General features: G+C 65.1%; 4 protein-coding genes across 14 annotated transcripts in view; 1 reads left to right on the forward strand and 3 right to left on the reverse strand.

The window, feature by feature from the left end:
* Window positions 1–416, reverse strand: part of MORN1 (MORN repeat containing 1) — a 49,224-nt gene extending 48,808 nt beyond the window's left edge. For all 9 annotated transcript variants that reach the window (XR_006601614.1, XM_045063570.1, XM_045063572.1 and 6 more), the window contains exon 1: window positions 159–416. Coding sequence is in view for 7 of the 9 variants with exons in the window: in XM_045063570.1 (XP_044919505.1) it covers window positions 159–279 (121 nt within the window). In the remaining 2 variants the exon portion in view is untranslated. The remainder of the gene's footprint in view (window positions 1–158) is intronic.
* LOC123387384 (collagen alpha-1(I) chain-like) lies at window positions 346–1,500 on the reverse strand (the record flags this gene model as incomplete). Its single annotated transcript, XM_045064927.1, has 1 exon — window positions 346–1,500. A coding segment is annotated over one exon (1,155 nt), but the record flags the coding sequence as incomplete, so codon positions are not given.
* Window positions 490–10,444, forward strand: RER1 (retention in endoplasmic reticulum sorting receptor 1). Of its 2 annotated transcripts, none has more exons than XM_045063574.1 (7): window positions 490–638; window positions 3,728–3,815; window positions 4,930–5,034; window positions 6,373–6,472; window positions 7,800–7,878; window positions 9,070–9,205; window positions 9,788–10,444. In XM_045063574.1, the coding sequence occupies exons 2-7, from the start codon at window positions 3,735–3,737 to the stop codon at window positions 9,875–9,877; spliced, it is 591 nt and encodes a 196-aa protein (XP_044919509.1). In that variant the 5' UTR covers window positions 490–638; window positions 3,728–3,734; the 3' UTR covers window positions 9,878–10,444. The 2 variants fall into 2 exon arrangements, with proteins under 2 accessions (XP_044919509.1, XP_044919510.1); XM_045063575.1 differs by lacking the exon at window positions 490–638 and adding an exon at window positions 1,441–1,577.
* A 227-nt stretch (window positions 10,445–10,671) lies between these two features.
* PEX10 (peroxisomal biogenesis factor 10) lies at window positions 10,672–16,983 on the reverse strand. 2 transcript variants are annotated; one of them, XR_006601615.1, is made up of 7 exons: window positions 16,814–16,983; window positions 16,243–16,323; window positions 15,365–15,771; window positions 13,958–14,133; window positions 13,645–13,780; window positions 13,154–13,247; window positions 10,672–12,488 (listed from the first exon to the last, which is right to left on the reverse strand). XR_006601615.1 is itself a non-coding variant. In XM_045063573.1 (6 exons), exons 1-6 carry the CDS (start codon window positions 16,923–16,925, stop codon window positions 12,420–12,422), a joined length of 981 nt encoding a protein of 326 aa, XP_044919508.1. In that variant the 5' UTR covers window positions 16,926–16,982; the 3' UTR covers window positions 10,672–12,419. The 2 variants fall into 2 exon arrangements, 1 of the variants encoding a protein (XP_044919508.1); XM_045063573.1 differs by lacking the exon at window positions 13,154–13,247 and having other exon boundaries at window positions 16,814–16,982.
* Between the last annotated feature and the right edge of the window lie 7,215 nt (window positions 16,984–24,198).

Genomic DNA, 24,198 nt, shown 5'->3' on the forward strand with positions numbered 1-24,198 from the left:
CGCGAGCGCGGAAGCCCGCCCGCCGCGGGGCCGCCCCTCCCAGGGTTGGGGCGCCGGGGCTCCCCGGGGGCCGCCGGCTGGGCTTGGGGCCGAGCCCGCGCCCGTCTCCCCCCCCTCGCATCGCGGACGGAGACCCGGCCCCGGCCCGCAGCCGTTACCATCCCGCGGCGGCCGCCTCGGCGGGTCCTGGAGCGGCGGGCTGCAGCTCGGGCTCCCGCCGCCCGCCGCCGCCATTTTGCCGCTACGGGTTTCCGTAGCAACCGCAAACCTCTCCTCCATTGGCCCGTGGGCCAAGCCCCTGGGCGATAGCAATCTGTGGAGTGGAGTTGTGCCGGCTCGGAGCCCTTAGAGGCAACTACGCATGCGCCGCAGGGTGCGCTTCCGCCATGACGTCCCTTCCGCCGAGGGGACCGCCCAGCCAACGGCCCGGGCGCCCCGCACCGGAAGCGGAAATGGTTGGAGGCTCTCGGCTCCGCCCCGACGGCCATCTTGGAGGCTCCGGAGGCGGCGCCGCACAGGACAGAGCGGAAGTGCTCGGCTGGCTCTTCCCGACCGTGCGAAGCGCCGGCGCGGCCGCCTGCCCGCGTCCTCCTTCCCGCGGCCCTCGGAGACCGCGCTCGGCCGCAGGGAGCGGCGAGGTGCCGGCGGGCGGCGGGTGTCCGGGCGGGCGGGGCGGCGGGCTCGGCCGGGCGGGCGGGCCTGGGGTCGCGGGTCTCCCCCCCCCCCCCCGAGGGCGCGCAGGGACCGCCCCGCCCCCACCCCCACCCGAGGGCGCGCGGGGAGGGGTCGGCCGCGCTCCGCCCCGGCGGTCGTCCCTCGGGCCCGGGGCTCGCCGTGGGGCTCAGGTCGGGGCGCGCCGACGCGGCGAGTGGGGTCGCTCAAGGTGATCTCCGGGACCCCGCGCGGCGCGGCCGCACAGCCCCGGCCACCCGCCCGCCTCGCGTCCGACGGTGCCCACGGCCGGCCGCCCTCGCCGAGCCGCCTTCGGGGCCCCGCGAGCCCCGAAGTTTCCCCGGGACCGTTGTTCTCAGTAGGGCGGCGGGAGTCCCCGTGCGCGAGACCCCGCTCACGGCCGGGGGCGCCGCGGTCCCCGGGGGCGCCGCGGCCGCCGTCTCGTCCGAGGCGGGAGGAGCCCTGGCCCGGGAAGGCGGTTCGGCCGAGCAGGCGTGGGGCGTCCGGAGGCCGTTTCAGCGGAGCGACGCCCCGCAGGCCGCCGGTGCCCTGCCCCGCCCCGCGCCTGGCCGGAGCGCGGAGGAGGAGCGAAGCGGGGACGCCCCGGAGGCCTGGCCGCCGGCTCCGAGGCTCTCCGCGCGGCGCGCGCCGCTCGGGGCGTGCGGACGGGGCCGGGCCGGGACGCGGCGCGCAGCTCTGCAGGGGTGACCCGGTCGCTGTGTCCTGGGATGCCTGATGTTGCTGCTGCCCCGTGTGCCCGCGCGGGTCCGCGTGGAGCCGTGAAGTCCAACAGGTGACCTGCCCATCGCCCGCTGCGGCCGGGCCTGTTTAGGGGCAGCCGGTGGCCGTGGCGCAGAGGTTCCCGCGGGAGAAACGGTGGAAGTCAGAGACCGGCTGCTGCCCGAGTAAGAACAGGGCGACGGGACTCCGGCATTGCTGGCCGGGCGGGCCTCGGGGCAGAGGCCGCCTTCCAGCTGAGCGGAGGGAAGGGGCTCCCCTGTGGGCCCGGGCGAGGCGGGCGGCGCGCTCCCCGGCCGGGGGAAGCCTTGGAGGAGGTGCTGAGGGGCTGGCACCCCGCTTCGCAGGTTGGAACGAGGGGCCGCCCCGGCCGTCCTGCTCGAAAGTGGCGGGCCTGGACGCTGGAGGGAGCTTGCGCCTGCTTTAGTCACTGTGACCGTCTCCTTGAGACGGGGGAGCCGCTGCCAGGGGACGTGTGTTGGCCGTGATGTCTGCGCGTTCCTCTGAAAGAAGCAGGCGTCCGGCCGGCGTGCGTGCGTCCAGGGCTCACCAGGCACACGCTCCGCTGCTTGTCCTGCCTCCGTCGGCGCGGCGGCGTTGTGCGGTGACCGCGGGCCTGGGGGCAGGTAGGAGCAGACTGTGCGGGTCCCCAGGTCAGGGACGCCTCTGCTCTAGCCTTCTGCCGGCCTGGCTGTGGCCTGCACCGGGAGGCCGGCCGTCCCGGGGAATGCGTTCCGGCCCAGCCCGTCCTGAAACGCAGGGTTCTCTCACCGGAGGGTGGAAACGCACCTCCTGGGGAGCTGGGGCCCCGGGGCCGTGAGTCATCGGCTCCGTTCAGTCATCCTCATCCGTTCTTCCTGGTCTCGTGAGGGCAAAGGACATCTCCCCGTCTGCTCCTGGACACGCCTGGCTCTCTGCCCGGCCTGCGGTGCCCGTGGAGTCCGTTACACCTGGAATGCAGACGTGACGCGGGGCGGCCGCCAGGTGGTCTCAGTCGCTCGGCTGTGATTGAAAGTTTCCGCTGGAGGTCGAGGGTCCCGTGGGCCTGCGGACTCCGTATCGGACAGAGGGTGTCCCGAGCGCTTACCGTGAGGGTGTGACGGGGAAGCATGGGCCCGGGCGGGTGTGGGTTCAGCTTGCGACCCGTGGGGCCCCTGCGGCCGCTATGAGCCTCGCTGTCCTGTGTGCACGGGAAGGCTCTGGGTCCGGGAGCGCCGAGGGCCGGGCGAGGAGACCGCGGCCGCTCGCCGTACAGCGCAGGAGCCTGGGGCAGGGACGTGGGGCTGGAGTCTGCCTCTGCTTCCGGGCCCCAGCCTTGCCGTGGTGCTCGTCAGGAGAGGCGCTGCCCACAGGTAGTGGGGGCCAGTGCTGAGCGTTCCTGGGCGTCTTCCGCAGCACCTCCGTCGTCTGGGCTGGGTGGCATTGTGCTCACACAGAGAGCGTGAGGTCTGGCACGGCCGCTCAGACCTTGGCCAGTGGCTTGGACTGTTTGAGACTCTCGTCTTTAGTGAGATACGGTGATTAAGCTCCCTGGGTTATCGGGCTTCTCGTCCGCTAACTCCTCCTGTGACCCACAGCAGCTTGTTGAAGTAGTCAGGAGCGCGTAGCTCAGTTCCACTTGCCACCAGCCGGGGCCCAGGCCTGGGCTCCCTCCTGGGGATCGCGTGGCGTTCGTGGAGCGGAGGGCCAGGCCTCGAGGAGGCCAGGACTTGCACAGCTGGTGCCCTGGGGAGCAGCCTGGACAGAGCCCTGGGCCTGGAGAGAGGAGTTGCTGGGGGGAGCCCTATAGGCAAGAGGAGGGAGACATGGGTGCAGTGGCCTGTGGTGCGGACCAGCCCCAGGGAAAGTGTGTCCACAGGACTCCATGGTCAGCGAGGGCCGCTCCTGGGGACCAGTGGGAGGCACGCAGGCCGGGCGGCACATGCAGAAACACAAGTCCGTCCAGTGCTGCACCATTCTGGCTCTCCGCCGGGGCACCCCGCCCTCTTTCCAAGTTTTGTTTCAGCGCGGGGGGCGGGGGGGCACAGGGAGAAAGAATCTGAAGCAGATTCCCCACTGAGTGCAGAGCCCGACGTGGGGCTCCGGCTCCCCACCCTGGCGTCACGATCTCAGCCAAAATCACGAGGCAGATACCTACCCGGCTGAGCCCCGCGGGCGGCCCTCTTGCTGGTTTCTTTTTCCTGGACAGCTCACGGCGAAGACACCCGGAGAGACGTAGCGAGCCCCGGGAGAGCTTGCTCGGTCGTGTTGGTGGAAATGGGGCGAGGTGACGAGAGCCCTGGACGCTTTCACTTACGGTCTCTTGTCTGTGTCTCAGTTACAGAATGTCCGAAGGTGACAGCGTTGGAGATTCAGTCCATGGGAAACCTTCCGTGGTGTACAGATTTTTCACAAGACTCGGACAGGTTGGTTTTTGAGGGTTGAAGACGTGACTGGCGATGAGCGGACGAGTTGAACAGAGTGAGCAGCCGCTGACCTCGGACATTTCCCTGCGGGGCGCTGGCCGCCCGCTCTGCCGGCCTCGCCTTCCACGTTCCCGCGGCTGCAGACGTGCTCGCCTCTTCTTCCCTAAAGGGCCAGACAGTGGTTTAGGCCTTGAGGGCCACCCGTGTGCTCTGACATACACTTGGGTGGTTTTTTTGTCCCCCAATAACCTTTAAAAACATGGAAACGCTTCTTAGCTCCGGGGTGGCGGTGGCCGCTGCCATGCGCTTACCGTCCTCTCTCGGGGCCACTGCCTCCGCGGGCCCTGGCCCAGCTCCGCGCTGACCTGTGGGCGTCCCTGTGGGCTGTGCTGAGGCCTGGTGCAGGCAGCGGTGCCTGAAGCCGTGTTCAGTCACGGAGTTCGGGCGTCCGATTGGGTTAGCAGTTGCACGTACTGACGTTTGGGCTTAGAATTTAAAAAACGTGTGTTCTTAAAGTTACAAAATATTTGGAAAACTTCGTAGGTAGTGAAGGCCAGGTGGCGAGTACTCTTGCTTTGATGAACAGTAGAAGTTTTTCGTAAAAAATTAAGAGTTGAAAAGTTAACTGCAAAATTAAAATTCGCGCACGTCTGATGACATGTGCTTGCACGCGCACGTGCCTGTGTGGGTGAAACCAAGAATTCCTTCTGGAAACTCGGCGCTTGTCGCCCACCGCGCCTGAGCTCCACACCTGCCGGAGATGAGGCTGTGGCCGACGGTCCTGAGAGCGGAGGCTGGGGCTGCTGGGCTGGGCAGGGCAGGGCAGGGCAGGGCTGGGGCCGGGGCCGGGAGGCGTGGGACCCGCAGACTGAGCCCCCCGTAAGGTGCCCACGTTCTTCGTTGCTCTCGGGGTGAAGTTAGGTGACCCCACAGCGACCCCTCGGGCTGATGCCCTGAGAGATGGTTCTGTACTCATTCTGCTTCAGGGGTGGGCCTGTGTCAGGAATTGGGGGTCCTCGTGGTTGCTGCTTTGCGTTGGTGACGTCACGTGCAAAGCCGGTGCTCAGGGAAGTGTGCTGTGAGGTCCACAGCGTGTGACCCCCTGTCTTTCTAGATCTATCAGTCCTGGCTAGACAAGTCCACGCCGTACACCGCCGTGCGATGGCTGGTGACGCTGGGCCTCAGCTTCGTCTACATGATTCGAGTTTACCTGCTGCAGGTAGGTGTGGGCTGGGAGCCGAGCCCCTGCCATCTCCACGCGGTCCAGGTATGGCCATGGCTGGCACGTGGGTTTTCTCCTTTGTTTCTGGAGTGGGAGGGGTCCGGGTGGCAGGGCGCAGCCTGGCTACAATTGACTTGGACTTGACCGTCAGGAGTTGGTCGTCGTCAGGATTGCTGTTTGCATGGGAACTCGGCCCGTCCTCTAACGGGAGGAGTGACGCGGAGACCTCGGTAGAGGGCTGCAGGTGGCGTGGGGACTCAGCTGTCCTCCGAGCCATGTGTGCTCTTGCTGCGGCCGCAGGTGTGGCTCCGCGGTGGGAAGCCCCTCAGCCCCCACATCCTGTCTGCAGTTTCCAGACTTGGGAAGTTCGAAGGCGGAAGGATTTCCTCGTTTGTGTGCACAGTTTTTGGGCTTTTAGGATTGATGACGCACCACATCCTGGGCCGACAGGGTGAACTTGATGCTTTTCAATGAACCGAATCCCGGGTCCGTGATGCCCTGCTGGTGCCCCCGTCTCTTGGTGTCTTCCGAGGAGGGTTTTTGGCTCCGCCATGGTGGTGTTTGTTGTTTGTTGTTTTAAAGATTTTATTTTTTTGAGAGAGAGCACACACAGGCAGGGAGTGGGAGAGGGGGAAGCAGGCTCCCCACTGAACAGGGAGCCCGATGCCGGGCTCGATCCCAGGACTCCGAGATCATGACCTGAGCCAAAGGCAGAAGCTTAACGGCTGAGCCCCCCCACCTCCCCCGTGCCCCTCCATGTTTTTTTTAACCTCATTCTTGATTTCCTGATTTTTCCGGTTCTGGATTTCTCCTGGGCAAAGACCGTTAACAGCCCTGACCAGCGGGTGGCGGTGTGAGGGGCCCACCATGTGCGTCAGAGCCGGCGCGCCCCGGCGGGTGGCTCAGATCCCGTATACCGGTGCAGGCAGCCGTCCGTGAGGCGGGGTCTGGGCCCGGCGTCCACGCCAGCGTCCTTCAGTGCCTGGTCCGCACCCGCCCCGTGGGGCAGCCCGGCTCAGGCGCGTGGCTCTAAGGAAGTCCTCCTGCTGCCGCTCTGGTGGGGAGCTGGCAGCTTCGGGTGCGGGTGGCCCCGCGGCCCCTGCAGAAGGTTGTTCTTTGCCCCGTGGCTTGTGCATTGTCGCACACAGTCGCTGGAGTTAGACGGTCATCGCGTGTGCTCACTGTGCCTCTCTGGCCTCGTGCAGTCTCCGGACTGGGAGCAGGTCGTGCACGCTTTGACGCTGAGCTCCAACAAGGCCGCGAGTTCTGGGAACGTTGGGGGCTGCTTGGGGCAGGGCTGGGCGGCAGCTCTGACCGGGGGCTCCTCTCTTGCAGGGCTGGTACATCGTGACCTACGCCTTGGGGATCTACCACCTCAATCTTTTCATAGCCTTCCTCTCTCCCAAAGTGGACCCTTCCCTGATGGAGGACTCAGGTACGGTGGAGACCGTCTGCTCGGCTCTGTCCAGGGGGCTTGGGATTTTGTGCACTTCACAGACAGCCTCATTTTCTCTAGAAACCTTACAAATCTGAACTTTTGAGACTAGGTCCTCTTGGTGTTTAAAGTGTACGTAGAACGTCGGTGATGATAGACCGGGGTGTAGGTTGAGTCATTCAACTCTGTCATGTTGTGGGTGGGCGTTCCTGCCCACCCTGGGTTGCTGATGAGGAAGCGGAGGTCCCTTGGGTCACCGGATTGGCCAGGGTCGCGTGGCAGAGTGCGTGGGAGCAGGGGCAGGACTGTCCTCGAGTCCTATCTATGCCCCGTGGGTAGGCCCCCTTCTTGGGGGCCCAGAGGGTTCTGTGGGCAGCATGCTGTGCCCAGTAGTGCCCACTGGGATTCTGAGCACACACAGGTGGGCCCCGCTGAGGGTGGTGACGCTCCCTGACTTCCAGGGACAATGGGTTGAAAATTTCTTGGCTCAAGCTGTTCCTGGCCCTCCCTGGGCCAGGTCGGAGGGCCAGGTCCACACCTGCCTGTCGGGCTGGGGAAGGGTAGGTGGGGGTGGGGCACAGACCTGGGGACTTGGTCCCTCCTGCCAGCGCGTGTCGCCACTGTGGGAAGAACCCAGGTGCAGCTGCCTGACCGTGGATTCCTCTTTGTGACCCCCGTGCTTCCGGGCACTCGCCGCCTTCCCCGGGCTGCTCAGATGCTAACCAGAAGCCTGTGGTTTTTCTCCGTGGAGCATTTGAGGAAAACCTGAAAGGAAACACAACTCCCATTTGTTGCCATTTGAGGGAGTTAGACGATGACTAGGAGAGCTGCTCTGTAGGCCTGGGGTTGTGTGTCGCTGGGGAGGGCGCCTGCCTGCGGACGGCTGGGGCCGTGTCGGGGGCTCAGCATTGGGGGTGCTCGGGGGGGCCCAGCCAGGGGATTCAGCGTGGGGGGACTCTGTGCCGGAGGGCGTAGCTGTCCTGAGTCAGACTCGGCAGGTCAAGCTTTGTGCGTCTCCGTTCCTTTTCCGACAGCCTTCTCGCTCCCTCCGTGTCCCCGTGTGCTGCGGCTGACGTGTGTCTGGAGATGGGTCTGCATTTTAATTTTACGCAGTCGTTTAAAATGTGTAGTTCTTTTACAAAAGAAATTCTGTTCTGAATCTTCTGAAGCAATGAATCGATTCCTAAATCGGTTGAAGGTTTCCCGTGTCCTGTTTGGTTCAATAACAAAGACGTGTGTGCGACGCGTGAGGCCCGCTAGTGCAGGAGCCGGAGTGACGCAGGCGGGTGCCACGCCCGCGCTGTCTCACGGAGGTTCTGCCTTTCAGATGACGGCCCCTCATTACCAACCAAACAGAATGAGGAGTTCCGGCCCTTCATTCGAAGGCTTCCAGAGTTTAAATTTTGGTGAGTTCATTCCTGAGGGTGGTTGAGAAAGACTTGTCCTCGGTGTGGCCAGTAAGACTGAGAACAGAGGGGTTTTGTTCTAGTTCGCCAGCAAAGACTTCTTCAAAAATGAGAGTTTTATGGTGTGTGTTTCGAACATTCATCCAAAATGTGAGTCGCAGTGGGTGGGGCGTGGAGGCAGGTCACAGGGACCTCTGTAGGCGAGCCCAGGGCCTCGTGGCTCTTCGGAACCAGCAGAAGAGAAGCTGCTTCTGGGCGGAGGGTCGTGGGTATATCCTTACGTGGCCTCCGGAAGGACACGCGCACGGGCTCTGGCCGCCCTGCTCGGACTGGCCGGCCTGTGTGCTGCTCCTCCCGCCGCCTCCCCTGCCCTCCTGCTCGGGGTGTCCGCACAGAGGCAGGGCTGGGCCCTTCTGGGTGGACACAGCCTTGGGGAGACCTGCTTTCACCAACGTGCTGGGGTGGGGCTCCAATGGGACTGGCTTGTCCCCCAGGCCTCCCGGAGGTGGTGACATCTGTGTGATGTTGCACAAGGACGCATGGGACAGGTGGACGGGTGACCCTGCTGTCGTGCATGAAGGTGACCCCCACCCCATGGAGGCTGTGCCCTCATTTGTCCTGTATTTGTTGGAGCCAAAAGTCGAAGGCACAAGCTGCCCCGTCTTTGTGTTCTTGGTGCTGGGTGTGGGATGCGGCAGCACTCTGCAGGCCGCCCGTCGGGTGTGCAGGGCTGGAGCCAGGGCACTGCGGGCAGGGAGCTGACGGCAGGCCGGCCAGCCCTGCAGGTCACTCCGAGGAAGCTGGCCTTTTGGAGCGGGAGCGCCAAGGAGCGTTTTCAGTAGAGCCGTGAGCCCGATGGGCTCGGCGCAGAGCTGAAGGGGGCTGCCCGGGGGCCCGGGGTCTCAGCAGTGCATGGTCCGGGGGTGGGCCTGCCGGGCGCCTGGGGCTTATTCCAGGGGGCAGACGTGAGGTGCGTGTGGGCCTGAGCAGTTGCACGTTTTCACTGAACGTTTCATACTCTAATTTTGGAAGGTGACGGGGGCTTTCGCGGGACTAAGGGACTGCCGTGTGGTGGTTCCGCGTGGCGCCCCCTGTAGGAAACACCGCGCCACTGCTGCCCCAAGCAGGGATGCTGCCGCAGCCCGAGGTGGCCCGGCAGCTGGCCGCGCTGACCTCCTCCCTTGCTTTAAGGCACGCGGCGACCAAGGGCATCCTCGTGGCCATGGCCTGCACCTTCTTTGAGGCGTTCAACGTGCCGGTGTTCTGGCCCATCCTGGTGATGTACTTCATCATGCTTTTCTGCATCACCATGAAGAGGCAAATAAAGGTGAGCGCGGGCGGCGGTGGGCGCGGAGAGCCCCGCTCGGGTCTTGACTGTCCTTGGAGCATCACAAAGCCTTGGGCCATAGGCGCATGGCACAGCCCCTTGCTGCCAAGGGCCAACACAGATGTGTCCTGTGGTGCAGCTGTGTGTCCCCCCCCCCCCCCAGACCGCTTGCTCCCTGGGGGCCCAGTGGGAGACGCCCTCGGTTCTGCCATGCTGGCCTCACTGGCACGTTGTCCTGGGGGCTCAGAGCCCAGGGCCCACCCGTCAGCGAGTGTTACGCCGACATCACTCTCAAACGGCTCCCAGGGCGGCTTTATCCCCATGCCTCTGGGGGTGTCGTAGGGGTCCCCAGCCCTCCTGGCCCGGCCCCTCCTGCATGCAGGGGGTCATGACCCCTTTCCCAGACCCTCGGGATTTCCAGTGAGCTCGGGAGGGTTTTGCTGTGTCACCGGTGGGGAGGGGACTAGAAGCTGGTTGGCTCCCTGGTTTCCTTGCCCTGTGCGTGGAGAGGGTCAGGATTCAGATTTGGAGGAAACGTAGTTGGTGGTGAAGCCGCTCTGAAGCGAGTGTCTCTGTCCCCAGCACATGATCAAGTACCGGTACATCCCGTTCACGCACGGCAAGAGGACGTACAAGGGGAAGGACGACGCGGGCAAGACGTTTGCGAGCTAGACGCCGGCCGGACCGCGGGGCCGAGGACGGGTCTGAGCCATTGTAACAATGCCTTCTTCTGCACATAAAGTAGTTGGTTTCGAGGGAGTCGAATTTTCTTTTTAAAAAGGAGCTTCAATTATTTGTAACTGAAATATCAGGTTCTTGAAGAAACTGACCTTTAAACCAAATTGCATTGATTTATTTTTCAGTGACATTCAAGTGTTCAGATGGACAGAATTCTAGTCAACCGCTGGCTGGGCGGACAGTCAGGTGGGGGCGTGGGGAGGGGCGGGCGGCCTGGAACAGACCTGCGCAGCAGCAGCGGGTGGTGCCCAGCTGCCCCTAGCCCGATGCCCTTGGCCCCGTGACCCAGCTGGAGGAGGACGCGAACCTGATTCCTGCGTGTTGGAAGAACGTTGGGAAGGTGATCCCCAGTAACGCGGGTCCCAGTGCCGGCGTCCCGGCTCGTCTCTGGTACCGGAGAGGTTCACGTTGGTCTCTATCAGTAATGACTCAAACTTTGTTCTTAATCACCACGATTGCTTTTGAGGGCCTGGAATTATAAATATATATATTCTATTTTAATTGTTTGGAATTATTTTGACACATTTCTTTGATACCTGAAGAGTTGTTTTTGATTAATTTGAAGTTGTTCTCACGCAGTGGCCCCTTTACAGAAACGCTGGCAAGGGCAGACCGGTTTGTGGGTTTTAACACACGGCTTCTCACTTTCTACAGGAAAACAGAACTCTGACCCGCATGTCAACTTTTTTGATGTGATAAAAACAAATACTCGTAAACATTTTACTAAGTGACTTTTTAATTCCAACTTTATTAAAGACAGTGTCCCCTTTCTTGTGGAGTCTTTATCTGAAACACAACAGCTTGCCGCCCGTGAGCAGGCGCTGAGCTGGGCCGGTCCCTGGGGCGCAGCGGCGAGGGGCAGGCCGTGGGCCGCCTCCTGGTCTCAGGCGCTGCGGACTCGTAGCTCTGCCCAGTTTCCCATCCGTCTCAGGGTTGTAGGCACTGAATGCGTTTACTGTCTGGCTTTTTGGGGCCAATTTTTACGTATCTGAGATGGAGCTCCTCTCGCTTCTAGGAGGCCATATGAAAACCTTTTACGTGCCTGATTGCGGATTTTAATCTTGGCATTTAAATGATGTCCTGAACCGGTACCTTTGATACAACACTGTGGTACCTGAAATGCTGGAACTCTGGACACTTGTTTTTCATACCGTTTTCCTGCTACATGCTCAGGCCTAAGTGATAGGAAACTGTCTGCGCTTGGTCAGGCGTCCGTAAAGGCCCTCAGGAAATGAGGAGCCTCCCTCCTGAGGCCCCTACTCAGTCTGGCCTGTGGTCACGGGGGCCTGTCTCAGGTGGCCAGCCCGTAGTAGCTGAGGAGTGTGGAGCAATGCATCCCTGGAAGCCCGTGTCCACTCAGATCCCGGAGTGGTCTGCACAGGCCTCTGCCGGAAGCCTGGGCCACAGCCTCGCACAGGGCATGGGACATCCTGACCGCAGGTTCTCGTCCTTTATGAGATGGGACCTTCCGTCCACCCTGATGACATTCTTACCACCCACGCTTCTGTGGAACTCGTTTCTTACGGAAGCTCGTGGCAAAGTACAGTCTCTGGCACAAGTTAAATACTTTGTTTAAAAGACCCGAAGATAACAAAATGGTGGCAGGAAGTAGGCTGGACACAGCAGTGACCTGGTGTGAATAGCCAGCCTGCCCAGGCTCAGGGAGAGCTCAGCTCTGAGAGGCAGCTGTGGGCTAGGCGTGAAGAAGGCGGAGAACCTCCCTTGCAGGCTGGCTGTGCACCCCGAGCCCTGGGCAGGCAGATCTCGGCCAAGATGCGGACTTCGTCCTCCAGAACAGCAGACAAACCTGACCGTGTATGAAAAGGCACGAGCCAGGTGCTGCAGGTGGAGACCTGACTCCTTGGGGTCTTTCCGCTCCTGTGAGCGGACGTGCCCGAGCCACCAAGCGGCCTGCCTCTGCCGACGAAGGCAAGGTTTCCAGGTCAGCGGGGCTGGCGGACTGACCAGTGGGTAAGCCCCGTTGTCTGCTGTTCCCACAACTGCCCCTTTGGGCCAAACCCCAACCGTCTGCTGTGTGCCTGATACAGACTCCTCTTGTCATCACGTGAATGGCTGGGCCCACTTCTGGAACCAACTTTCCACTGTATGGTTTGGGGACGGGATGGAAACCACCTTGTCCAACAGTCCAGCTCCTGAAGAAGTGACCCAGATGTACCGTGGGGGGGGGGGGAGCGGACCCCCTGGCGGGCTCTGCCCCAGCTGCTGCTGGCCACCTGCACCGCTCGGGGCTAGGGGCGGCGGAGCGGGGATGTGCCAGCCCACACTCGGCAGAGACCTCAGACCTGCCACCCTGCAGGCAGGTCCAGCTTCCGTCCCCGAGCTGCTCGTGTAGTTTCTCACGTGACATGAAAGAAAATCAGAGTTAGGAGATTCCTGTGCAAGTAAAAGCGACCTTGAGAGTTGACGGGGTTTCTCTCCTGATGCTGATTCCCCGGTGCCTCTGCCCTCCGTCGGGCTAGCGGTAGTGCCGCAGGTAGACGAGCTTCTGCGGAGGAAACTTCTCCCTGCAGAGGGGGCACTCCGCCTGCAGGGGAGGAGGAGGGTCAGGGACCCTGTGGCCAGTGCGGACCCCAGCACGGGCCCTCCCCCACCGGCACCTGCAGTAACGTGGGAGGTGCACACGTCTCTCTCAACTTCAAATGAAAACCCATTTCAAAAAAGCATTTTTTTCAGAAGTCACAAACCTGAAGGGAGGGCCTTAACCCGGGGGTAGTGGGGCGTGGAGCCGGGAGCAGAGGCCAAGCCAGGGAGGCGGCCGTCTGTCCACTCGGCTGCTACAGAGTGTCGTGCTGGGAGGAGTGTGTGGGGTCCTGTCTGGCTCCGTCCCAGGGGCCCCGCTCCCAAGGACAGGCTGGACTCCCTCTTGTCCCCAGGAAGGTCCACTCATCTCCCACTAGGCGTTCCTGCCTGGGGCCACATGCTTATGAGAGACGGCACCTGTGTTCTTGGGGGATTCCCTCAAAATGGGGAGCAGGAGCCCCAAAGTGGAGGCTGAGTGGGACACTCCCAGGGACCCACATGGTGCTATTTCTAAGTGACGGCGGCCAGGCTGAGGCCGTGGCCCCTGTGAACCCCGGACCCGGGCTCTGAGGAACGCCCCTTGGCCAACTGCCGGAGGTGAGGGTTCTCAGGTGAGAAGAGGAGGTGCCGACTGAGGTGCACATCCCGCCCCTCGTCTACCCGCCTCACCTGTGCGGCCCCGAGAAAGCTCGATCTGGGCTGGGCCTGGGCGGCAGTGCTGCTGGGGGCCCAGAAACCCCACCCCTCATGGGCGTCGGCGCAGCTGTAAGAGATGGTGTGGCGGCCCCTGCTCTGGCCACGGGCATGACCCTGAACGGAGCTCCCACCCACACAGGCCGTCCCGGCGGGGCATCCGCCTAGCTAGAGAAGGTCCTGCTCCTGCAGGCTGGCCAGGCTTCTGAGTGGCGGGGCTGGGGGCTGGGGCGACTCCAGGAATGGAACCGCATGGCCCGGCTGCTGTCCCCACCTCCCAGCAATGCCTCTGGACGCGCGGCTGGAGCCCCATCAGGGACGTGCAGGCATGTCCCGTCTGCGGTCCATCCTAAGACAAACCTGGGACAGGCTTCCTGATTCCTGGACAGCCTCCTGGGCCGGCCCGCCCACCCGCCCGTGAGGCCGGCGCTACGGGACCACCACTGCAGACGCTGGGGAACACCCACCTTGGCGTGGCACCACTGGGTGATGCACTCCCAGCAGAAGAGGTGGCCGCAGGGCGTGGCTGTGGGGTGTTTGCGCTCCTCCAGGCACAGCGTACACGTGGAGTTTCTGGAAACGGCTTTCTCTTCCGCGTGGCTCCTGGCGGCGGGGCAGGGAGACACAAGATCTCACCACGATGTCCCTGCGATGCCGGCTCAGAGCCCCAGCAGCAGTGCTGTGCACAAGGCTGCTCAGCCCCTGCCGCCGCCCCCGCCCCCACCCCCGCAGGGCTGCAGCAGATGGGCTGGGAGCCCCCCTTGTCCCCTCCCCCCACACCTGCGGAGAGACAGGCCTCGGTGCAGCTTCCACTCCCGCCGGGCTCGCTGCCTCTGCCGGAAGCCGTATAGCTGCAGGCCCACGGAGAGGGCCAAGTGCAGCAGGGAGAGGACCCCTAGCAGCCTGTAGCTTTCTCGAGCCCTCGGGTCCTCCGCGGCCGGAGAGTGCACACGAAGCTGTCAGGGACCCCAAGGCACAGTCACATGATCAGTTGGCACAACCCCCTGGCGGTAGTGTCCCATCGAACGAGGCCAAAACCTGCCCTCCTGGCACAAGGGGGCACAGAGCGCGATCACGGGGTCTCTCTGCTGAGTGAGGGGGGCAGGAGCACCTCGCCCGGTCTGAATGCAGGTGGGGGCCGCTGCTGGACAGCTCAGGCCCTCACTCTGGAGGAGACAGCGAGTGCTGAGCCACGGTGAGGAAAACAGCCACAGGGCTCCAAGTCTGCAGTCCAGTCCCTATGGCTGCAGGCGATGATCTGGGGGTGGGGGGCGTGCATCGGGGGACTCACAGCTCAGAGGAAAGTGCCAGCAGGGAGTCCCGAGCACGGCAGCCCAGGGAACAGGAGGAAAAGCCGCGCAGGCATGGCTGCTAACCTGCTTCTCTGTCACGTGAACAGAGCAGCTCCTGGAGGACACCTGGCTCCCCAAGTGACGGGAGACCGTCGGTGTGACACTGTGGCTAGTGACATGCCCAACATCGGACCACACCCCCAAAGGGAAAGTCCACTCCTGGTCTCCCTCCCGTTAGCTGGAGCCCCCCAGTCAGCCAGGCCCCACGTTTCCGTGCAGAGAAGACCCCAGGAGCGCAAAACCCTCTCTGCCTGGGTCGAGGCCGTGCGTCTGGCCCCTCTGCTGCGGCGGCTCGGCATACACCCTAGCTAGTGCTGGGGCGGCGAGCTGGCGGCTCTCGTGAGTGCGTACACTGAGGGCTGAGGTGGGACCGGAGGAGCAGGTGCTCTGGACGGTGCTGCCAAGTGAAGCGAGAAAGGGGGTGACCCTCGAGATCAGGGTCCTGAGCTGAGACTTCCTGTGTGAATCTGGAAGCAAAGGCACCAGGACAGAAACAGAATGAAAGGTGGGACTCCTTGGCAGGCTCAGCCCAGGGAACGTCCTGGTGGTGACACGAGGCTGACACCTGAGCCTCAGGCAGGGCAGCTGTGCAGGAGGGGGCGTGGGCCCGGGGGCTTGGAGCCCGGGGCCGGCGTCTTGTAAGTGCCGGCAGCAGGGAGGCAGATGAGCCTTTCCCTCAGGGTTGACTTTCTAGGGTCTGCCAGCAAACGCGACGCAGTAAAACCGTGTTTTTCAGGAGAAGATCCTGGCTCCAGCCCTGTGACCGTGCCCGCCGCCGGAAGCTGAACACACAGCAGCCAGAGGCGAGCAAGACCCGACAGCACCGGTGACTTACGTAAGTGACTCCTGTGAGCCTCTTGGCCAGGTGGTAGAAGGCCCCGTGGATGTAGAACCAGGCAACGTGGAGCCGCTGGAGACAGCCAAGGCCCTGCCTGAGCACCACTACCGCGCGCAGGAGTGTCCTCTTCTGCGGCTCCGCCAGGGTGGCCGTGTGCTGGCGCACCCAGTGCCCGGCTCCAGACCGGCCACGCCTGCCCAGAGTCAGGCTGCCCTGCGAGGGCCTGGGGCTGTCGGCCTCCGCCTGCAGCTCGAGCTCCAGGTGCAGCAGGGCCTTGTCCAGCAGGTAGGGCAGGACGGTGTGCAGCACCACCAGCATGCCACGGCGCAACCTGGAGGGCACTCTGCTCCGGGACGGGTCCACCTGGATGACGCCCACATACTCCTCCCCGAGGGTCTGGTAGCCTGCCGGGTGAGGGTGTGGGGCGACCCACCTGAGAAACTGAGGCAGGGGCCTGCCATCCGTTTCTTTCTCCCTGTACTGGATTTTGCTGTCAGGTGTCAGACGCTCCACTGGCCCTGCTGACCCTGCCCTGCGACAGGGCTTAGTGCCAGGACCCCCGTCGAGCCACAGAACTCAGCTACAGAGAAACTGTCCCACGGGCACCCTGGGCAAAGTCGAGGGCAAAGATCCCCAGGAACACAAAAAGGAACAGAGAAAGGCACAGAAGTGACACCCTGGAAGTTTCCGAGGCTCCAGTTGGGGCTCAGGCCTGGCCTCTCCTCCAGGGGAGGGCCCCAGCGTCCCCTCCTTCCCGAGGCTGGTCTGGGCCAGCTGCAGGGACACTGGGAAGCAGCTCCAGGAGCTTCTCACTCTGCGGGGCGGCACGCGCACCCCACCTCCGGGCCCTGGTCTCCGGGGCCCACCGGGGCTACCTGCAAACGTGGTGAGGCCGAAGTAGGCGACGTCGGACAGCAGCTCCACCTCCCTCCTGCACTCCAGCCACCTCTTCGCACCTGAGAGGGCGGGCGCCGGGCGGGCGGTTAGTCCAGTCCCTGCGCGGCTCCTCCGGCCGCCAAGGTCCGGCCGCCAAGGTCCAGCCGCCGCTCCACAGGCCGAGACCGTCCCACAGCGCAGTCCGGGCCCCCGCGGGCATCCGTCCCCGCCGGGCCGGGTCTCCGGAGGGCCCCCGCCCCCGCCCCGCAGCGCCGGCCACCGTCCCGGCCCCAGACGGGCCACAAGCGCAGGGCGGGGGGCGGCGACCCGGAGCCCCCGCGAGGCGGCGGCGGCCCGGGCGACCTCCGACGCGCCCACGGACCCCCAAGTTCCGCCGCGACACGGGCCGGAGCCCGACCCGGGAACGTCCGGAACTGACCGGGCGGCGTCTGCGAAGCGCCGAGAGCGGCAGAGAGGCCGGAGCGGGCCGCGGCGCAGCCACAAGCCGCTTCTCCCGCCGCTCTGCGCCCCCAGCGCCGCGGCCCCCGCGCGCCGCAGGCCCGGGCTCACCCGCCAAGCTGTGCAGGGCGCCGCCCGCCGCGCCCCGGAGCCCGCCGCGGTAGTAGTCGTCTTTCTGCGCCGCGCGAACCACCTGCGCGGGGCCGGCGGCGGCGGGCGCCATGTCCGCGACGCGCGGGGACCCGGGAGCCAGCTGGCCACGCCCCCGCGGGCTCAGCCTGATGACGCAGAGGGCGGCGCCGGCCTGGCGCGACCTAGCGCGGGGGTGGAACCGACGGGCTGCGTGCGGGGCGGAGCCGTTCGGCGCCGGGGGCGACGTGAACGCGGGCAGGGACCGGGGGCGGGGCCGCGAGGGGGCGTGGCGACGTGAACGCGGGCGGGAATGGGGGCTGGGGGCGGAGCCATGAGGGTGGAAGGCGACGTGGGAGCGGGCAGGGGCGGGGGGCGGAGCCGTGCGGCGCTGGAGGCGACGGGAACGAGGGCAGGGCCCGAGGCCGGGGGCGGAGTCCGGGAGGGAGAACCAATGAGGGCTGGGGGCGTGGACGGAGCGGGGCCTCGGGGGCGGGGCCGGGAGTCGGGGGTGTGGCGAGGGCGGGGCCCGGTTCTGGCGCGTGGGCGTCTGGCGGGGTCCCGGCTCCGAGGGTCGCTGTGTGGGGAGCGAGCAGGACTCGGGGGTCCACGGTGACGATGACCGGCCGGGCGCCGCCCCTCCTCCAGCGGGCCGCCGGGCGCTGGGCTCCGCGCGGGTCCTGCTCTTGGAGGAGCGGCCCGGGGAGGCCGCACGCGGAGGGCGAGCGCTGGGCCAGCCCGAGGGCCCGCCGCAGGCCGCCGCGGCACCGGAGCCGGGGCGGGGCGGGGGGGCGGGGGGGGAGGGCGGGGGGCGGGGCTGCACCTGCGGCGCGGCCGCGGGAGGGCAGGGCGCGCCCCAGGCCCACCTGCGTGGCGTCAGGCCCGGCCGCGGAGGGAAGCCCCGCGCACTTTCGGCTCCGCAGGGCTGGGGAGCCGCCGAGCCGCACCGACCTTGCCCGGGGCGGCGGGGGTGGGGCACGGAGGGCGGGCCGGGCCGCAGGCTGGGCCCCACGGGCTGCCCTCTTCTGCGGGCACGCGGCGCGCGGAGAAGCCGCCAGGCTGCGGCCGCGCTGGGGAGACCGGCCCGGAGCTCACGGGCGGCCCGCGGGCTGTGGGCTCCTCCGAGAGGGAAGGCGCGGCCTGGGCGGGTCCCACAGTCCCTCCTGCCGCTGGAGCCCCCGTGCCCTTCTGGAGCCGAGCCCCTGCCCCTGGCCGTGTTTCCTGGAGACCGAGGCTGCCTGAGGCTTTAGTGGGCAGTGCAGGGTAGACCCCTCGGCTGGGGGCGGCCGGTGGAAGACCCCGAGTCCTTCACAAGTCTCTGCCCAGCTGCGTCCACCAGCCTGAAACCTCCGCGTCCTGGTCCCAAGGAAGCCCCGGCCGGTGGGTTTGCACAGACAGCCCCGCGCACCGGCACCGGCTGCGGTGGAACTCTCCTTCCCTCACTGGGAAAGTGCCCACCCGCCCGTGGCCACTGCTCAGGACGGTGCCTTCCGGGCAGCTCCCCTGCTGCGGCCTCCCGCCTCGGCAGGGCAAGGCCAAGAACCATGCGACCAAACCAAGTGTGTTGTTCTGGGACCTGGGTCCCCACAGGGTTCAGACTCAAGTTCCCAACCCCGGGGGCTGCCCCGGGGGCCCTAAGAGGACTTCGGATTGGAGTCAGAAGGCAGAGCGGCCGGCAGGTGGGGCCGTCAGCCCATCGGCTCCGCCAGGTCAGTGGGCAGACTTTCCGGGGTTCAGGGAGTGAGTTTCACGGTGGCAGAGTGACTCTGACCTCCTCCGTCAGGAAGGCAGAGAGCTGTGTGGACCCGCGTGGGGCTGAGGTGGCCGACGGGAGTCCAGCCCTGGTGTGGGGCTGCTGTCTGTGGACTGGGCATTCCGTAAGGGGTTGCTCCATTTTTAAACGGAGTGTCCCGTGGCCGCCGAGCCATTGGCTGTGCTGATCTCTGACTCAGCCAGTCTCTGACCCTCCCAGCTGGCCCTCGGTCACTTACAGGGAGCTCTCGCTTACACACAGGCTGCCTTAAGCCCCGGACCTCTGTTTTCCGCGCTGTGAAATGGGAACACTGATAGAATTAGCTGGTGTTTATTAGGGGCCCACGACGGCAGCGCTCGAGTCACCTGGGTCCCAGCCACGCGTGGAGCAGGAATCTAACTCACAGCATGTAGTGTCCCCCGTCCCTCCTCCTGGATGTCTGCTCCGGCCCCTCTCGGGAGCCCTGCTGCGTACCTCAACCTCGGTCCTCCCCTCATCTCCCACCTGAACCCAGCGCCACCCAGCGGCCTAGGGGGCCGCCCAGGGGTCCGCTGGGCAGCTTGTCTGTCCCTCTGCTTCGCCAGGGAGGCCGGCTCCACCTGGCATAGCCTCCCTGCTTGGGTGGCCGTTGTATCGCCAAGCCCGGCACGCACAGGTGCTGAGGAAGACAGTGCCGGCAGGAGAGAAGGAAAAACCGTGTGGGTCAGCTCATTGCCCCTTACCAAGGCTCGGCATGTGACTCCCTCCGCTGTCGCCAGGGTTCAGGAGCTTCAGGTCAAATGCCAGGTGGGGTGCGTCCCTGTCCTGGACTGGGAGTGGGGGTTCCCAGGCAGAGGTGTCAATCCAGGCGGACACAGGATGATGGAGAAGGCTGTGTGTGCGTCCCTGATGGGGCAGGAGCCCTGCGGGTGCTAAGCAGAGGAGGGCACTGCTGCCTTGTGGGGAGCAGCTTCCGGACAAACACCGAGGACAGGCTCCTTCGCCCCGTGACTGCCCGGAGGGCTTGGCGGCCCAGGAATGCACCTCACTCCACCGGCTGGCAAGAACATCCAGTGGCCGCGAGTGGGCAAGGGGTGGGGGCAGCCTGTGGACGGGAGGGCAGCACCCCAGAACAGAGCCAGGGCTACACAACCCTGGGACTCCTGCCGGCCCCCTGAGCAGAGGCCTTCTTAGCTGAGGGGTGGAGGTCCCATAGCACTGCCCCGTTGGGGGGCTTGTCAGGTGGGGTCAGGACGAGGGGCCAGAGAACCGAGCCTGGGCCTGGGGCTCGGCTTTGTGTGGGAGGTGATGTCCATGATTCAGGGCGCCAGAGGGTGGCTGGGGACCAGTGTGTCCTCGTGCTGGTCAGGGATGGCATTTCCCTGGCAGAACAGCATGTCTGGCAGGAGCAGAGCCAGCCTGGCGCTGTGGGGCTCGGAGCCATGGTCAGGGTTCCACCAGAGCCAGGACAGGAAGCCGAACTCGGGCTGGGGGAGGAAGGGGTTACCGTCATGTGGCAGAGCTAAGCGACCAAAGGTCAGAGAGCTCTTCTCGGGTAAAAGCAGGCACCAGGCAGGTCCCAGGTCTGTCCGGTCCCACAGCTGTCCCTAATGGCCTTGCCTGTTGCTGGACGGGCACGGGGTCTTCACGCGGGTGCGGCCATCATCCCAGACTGAGCTGGCTGGTGTAAGACGCTAAGGGCCCAAGAAGAGACTGCTCAGGAGGGTTTCCTGGATGAGGAGGCTTTGCTCTGGCAGAAGGGGGGGAGGGCTCCCTCCAGACAAGAGAGAGGGGTCTTGCGAGGCTGCAGGGAGAAAGAAAGTGGGGGGAAGGCCAGGCCCCTGCAGAGTGGGGTTCCCAAGAGCGAGGACCCATGGACCAGGGAGAGCCCGATGGGGAAGCCTCAGCACGGCCGCAGGCCGGGCAGGGTGTCGGGAGAGGCACTGGTCACCCGCGCGCTCCCCTCACTCCAGCCAGGGGTGTGGCCTCCGTCCTGGGGAGCTGGCAGGTCAGGCCTGTCCTGGGGCCGTGTCCTGGCTGGGGCTGTGGGCGGGCGGCCACTTCTGAGGGACTGGGTCCTGGAGGCTCCTCGTCTCTCCTGGGGTGCCACTGTCCTCGGGCAGCCTCTTCGTTGTGGCTGCCGCGTCTGGGCAGGTCCCCACCTTTCCTGGGTCTCCGTTTCCTTGTCTGCCGAAGGAGGCCGTGGAGGCACTCAGCTCCCTGGGCTCCGGGAGCTGCAGGGCCTGGCTGCGGTGCTGGGGGGCATGGCCCTGGGGGCCTGAGTGGCTCGGGGTCCTGGGAAGAGGGGGCAGCAGGTGGTGAAAGCCTCTGCGGGCAGAGCCAGCGTTTGTCTGGGTGCCGGTGCTGGGGAGGTCAGTCTGGGGGAACCTCCTGACCTGCTCCCTGCTCTGTTCCCGGTGCAGGCCCCGGCCAGCAGCAGGGGCTCCCCCCTGTGGAAGGCAGAGGGACTGCATGGACAGGTGACCCAGGGCAGGGCAGGCGCTCGCCGGTGGTGTCTCCTCCGGGTCAGGGCTCTGGGAGCACGTGCTCAGCGTCAGTGGTGCAGCCACTTGGTTCCTGAACGTGGGTTTGCACGACATCAGCAGCCGTCAAGGGCAGCAGCTCCTTTTGGTTCCTCCGGCCCCGTTCGGGGTGCAGCCCCGTGAGCCGGGAAGAGGCGGATGGGAGATTTCTGCGGCAGAGTTGGAGAACCGAGGCTGTCGAAGGCCCACGACCTTCCTGGTCTGAAGCGACAAGGGCCACGGGGCCTCATGCACATGTGGGACGGACGCTCCGCGTGTGGCCCAGGGGGTGCTGTGAGTGTGCCCTGGGGTTCTCCTGTGAGCAGAGAGGCCGGTGGGCGGGGCTGAGGCCTCCAGCAAAAGGCTCTGGGTGTTCCGGCCGGTCCGCACGCTCATTGCTCTGCCCGTTTATTGGCTATAAACTGACAAACAGGCGTGACCTACCTTATGTGTCACCAAAGGCCGGGGCCGGGTGGGGCCCACTGGATCTGGTGGCTCTGGGCACATGGTGGGGCTGAGCGCCCGGCCAGCACCTGGTCCCCCCGTCCTGTCCTTGCTCTGGAACCTTCAGAGGCTCCCCAGTGCCTGAAGACAGAGTTCTGGGTCTGACCTTGGCACTGGAGGTCCCGTGGATATTATGGGCACCTTGAAAAGAGGGGCGCAGGAACATGGGTGCCCTGATAGGCAAAGGCTGCTCCCGCCCACAAGGACACCTTCAGGTCCCTCCAGGCTCCCGCCCCGCTGCACTCACCTTCGCGGGCATGGTCCCCTGCACGGTGGTCTGCTGCCTGCCTCCTTGAGATGTGAGCCACACGAGTGTGGCACTTCTGACGGGTCACTGCGGGGTCCTGGTTCCATGAGGGGCTTCGGAAGTGTTCCTAAACAAACAAGAAAGGAACAAAGCACCTCTCGTTTTGGTGCCGAGGGCAGGAAAGGGCGCCCCCAAACAGTGGCTCCTGGGCTGGAGGCCGGCAGGGTCCATGCAGCCTTCCCCAGCCCCTCCTTCCCCTTGATCTGTGGCCCTGCAGGTGGTCTGGGCGCTGTCAGGTGAAGGGGAGCCCAGCAGGCAGGACTTCGGGAGGTGCCCCCAAATGAGACGCGAGCTCCTCCGGGCTAATCCTTGGAGGATGCCGGGAGCCCCATCGCAGTTCTGTCCACACTGGGACCGGGGCTCCGTGCCAGCCCTGGGCCCGCGGATCACAGGGCCCCTTCTTCCCTCCTCTGCTCTGGAGCTTTTTGGCAGCTTGGCTGGTGGGTATGGGGTTGCCTCAGGGTGTGTGGTCATTGATCAGGAACTCAGGGAGCTCTGGGTTAAGGACAGAGGGATGTGGGGACCGGCCCTGCGCCTCTGCCCTCCTCCTGTCCCAAACCTCAACTTACCTCTCGATGTCAGCAGACTCTGGCCCCCACCCCAGAGACTCAGCATCTCATCTGGGCTGAGGGGAGCTGTCGGATGGAGGCATTCAAGGCAGGGTCTCTGCTGTCCCTCACGGGCCCTGGGCTGTAGGATTCCATTTTAACCCCTGCGCAGAACTGCCCCCTTACGTCTCCGCCTGCGGCTGCCTGTCAGGCCCGAGTGGCCCTCGAGGGGAGAAGATGCAGTGCAGGCGGGGCAGGGGCTCCGGCCCGCGGGCGGGGTGTGGGAACTTCCTGGGCCTGCCTGTCTCCAGTCGTGAGGCGTGCCCTGCCCACAAGGGTGTGCTCCCGGTGCGAGCACGGAGGCGTCCCCAGGCACGGGGGTCCCAGGGCGTGATGACCGGGAGGGACCTGCCCGCCAGGGACCTGCCCGCCTGCCCACCTGCCCGCCAGGGACCTGCCCGCCTGCCCGCCTGCACGCCAGGCTGGGCTTCTCCAGGCCCCCGCGGGTGGACCGTGCGCCTGCCGTCTCCTGTGGGGGGAGGGGCAAGCAGCACCCTGCTCGACGGGGGAGGAAACCAAGGCTCAGAGAAGCTCCTGGGCTGTGCTTTCCAGCGCGTCCTGACCCCAGGAGTCCTCAAGCACAGAGGGCCGCAGGGGCCAGTCCTCACGACGGATGGCCACTTGCCTGTCTGGTCCCCCCGGGATGTGCCCTGGTGGGTTTCAGGATGCATCTTCTGTTTTTGGCATTTCTCAGCACGGATGGGGTGGTTTTGCCGGAATTTTAAAAAATCAGTCTTAGCAGAGCACAAGGCGGTCTCCGGACCCGTTTCCAGGCCGAGCCATTTCTGGGGTCCCCGGGGTGTTTGGTGCTGTGGGGACTGGGTCGTGCGCACGGGCTCGCGAGCTGGCTGCGACACACGGCCGCTGTTAAAAAAAATCAAATTAAACTAATTAAATTACGTGAAACATGTGAGTTGTATCAGAAACGTGAGGTGACGAACGGTCACACTTCTGGCCTCCTCATCTGTCACGCCCGCTGCGGTCGGCACCCTCCTCTCAAAGCCGCGGGGTCCCAGCGTCTGCCCGGCGGCCGTCCCCGGGACATCGGTGGCTGCGTTTCCTCCAGGCGCATGTACGTGGAAGTTGGCCGACAGCGCCCAACCGCCCACCGAGGGTTTTGCCCCCGGGAGCTGCTGGTGAATCGTACCAATGCCTCCTGGTTACGATTATTATCTGGTATTTACTTCGCCAAGTATGAAAACTCGTCATCTAAAAGAATTCTCTCGACGCAGTCTTCCTGGATAACCGTGGACTCATCACGCGGCTCTGCAGAGAACGTCTCTCCTCGGCTGTTGAGGTGGACTTGAGAGCCGTGCGCGGCGGCTCCCGGGGCCCAGGCGGCGGCCCAGCAGTCCCGGGCGTGCACGCGGCCCAGCGAGCGGACGGTACTCCGTCCTGATGACTGCGGCCCCCACGTTGTCCTGTCCGTCCCCGGGACGCCTTATCCTGTCCCTGGAAGTCCGCGGCCCTCCGCCGCCCACCTGCCTCCCCTCAGGAAACCACCCATGTGTTCTCTGTACTTAAGAGTCCGTTGCGTCTTTGTTCGTTGGCTGTGGTGTGGAGGTTCCACGTGCGTATGGAATCACGTGTTTGTCTGTCCCCGACGGGCTGGTTTCGCTTAGCGCGACGCCTCGGTCCACGCACGCCGCGGCGGGTGGCCAGCGCTCCCCCTTGCTGACGGCCGAGTCCTCCGT

The sequence above is a fragment of the Mustela putorius genome, unplaced genomic scaffold (assembly GCF_011764305.1).
Source record: "Mustela putorius furo isolate JIRA1106 unplaced genomic scaffold, ASM1176430v1.1 tig00003853_pilon_pilon_pilon, whole genome shotgun sequence".
Taxonomy (NCBI): Eukaryota; Metazoa; Chordata; class Mammalia; order Carnivora; family Mustelidae; genus Mustela; species Mustela putorius.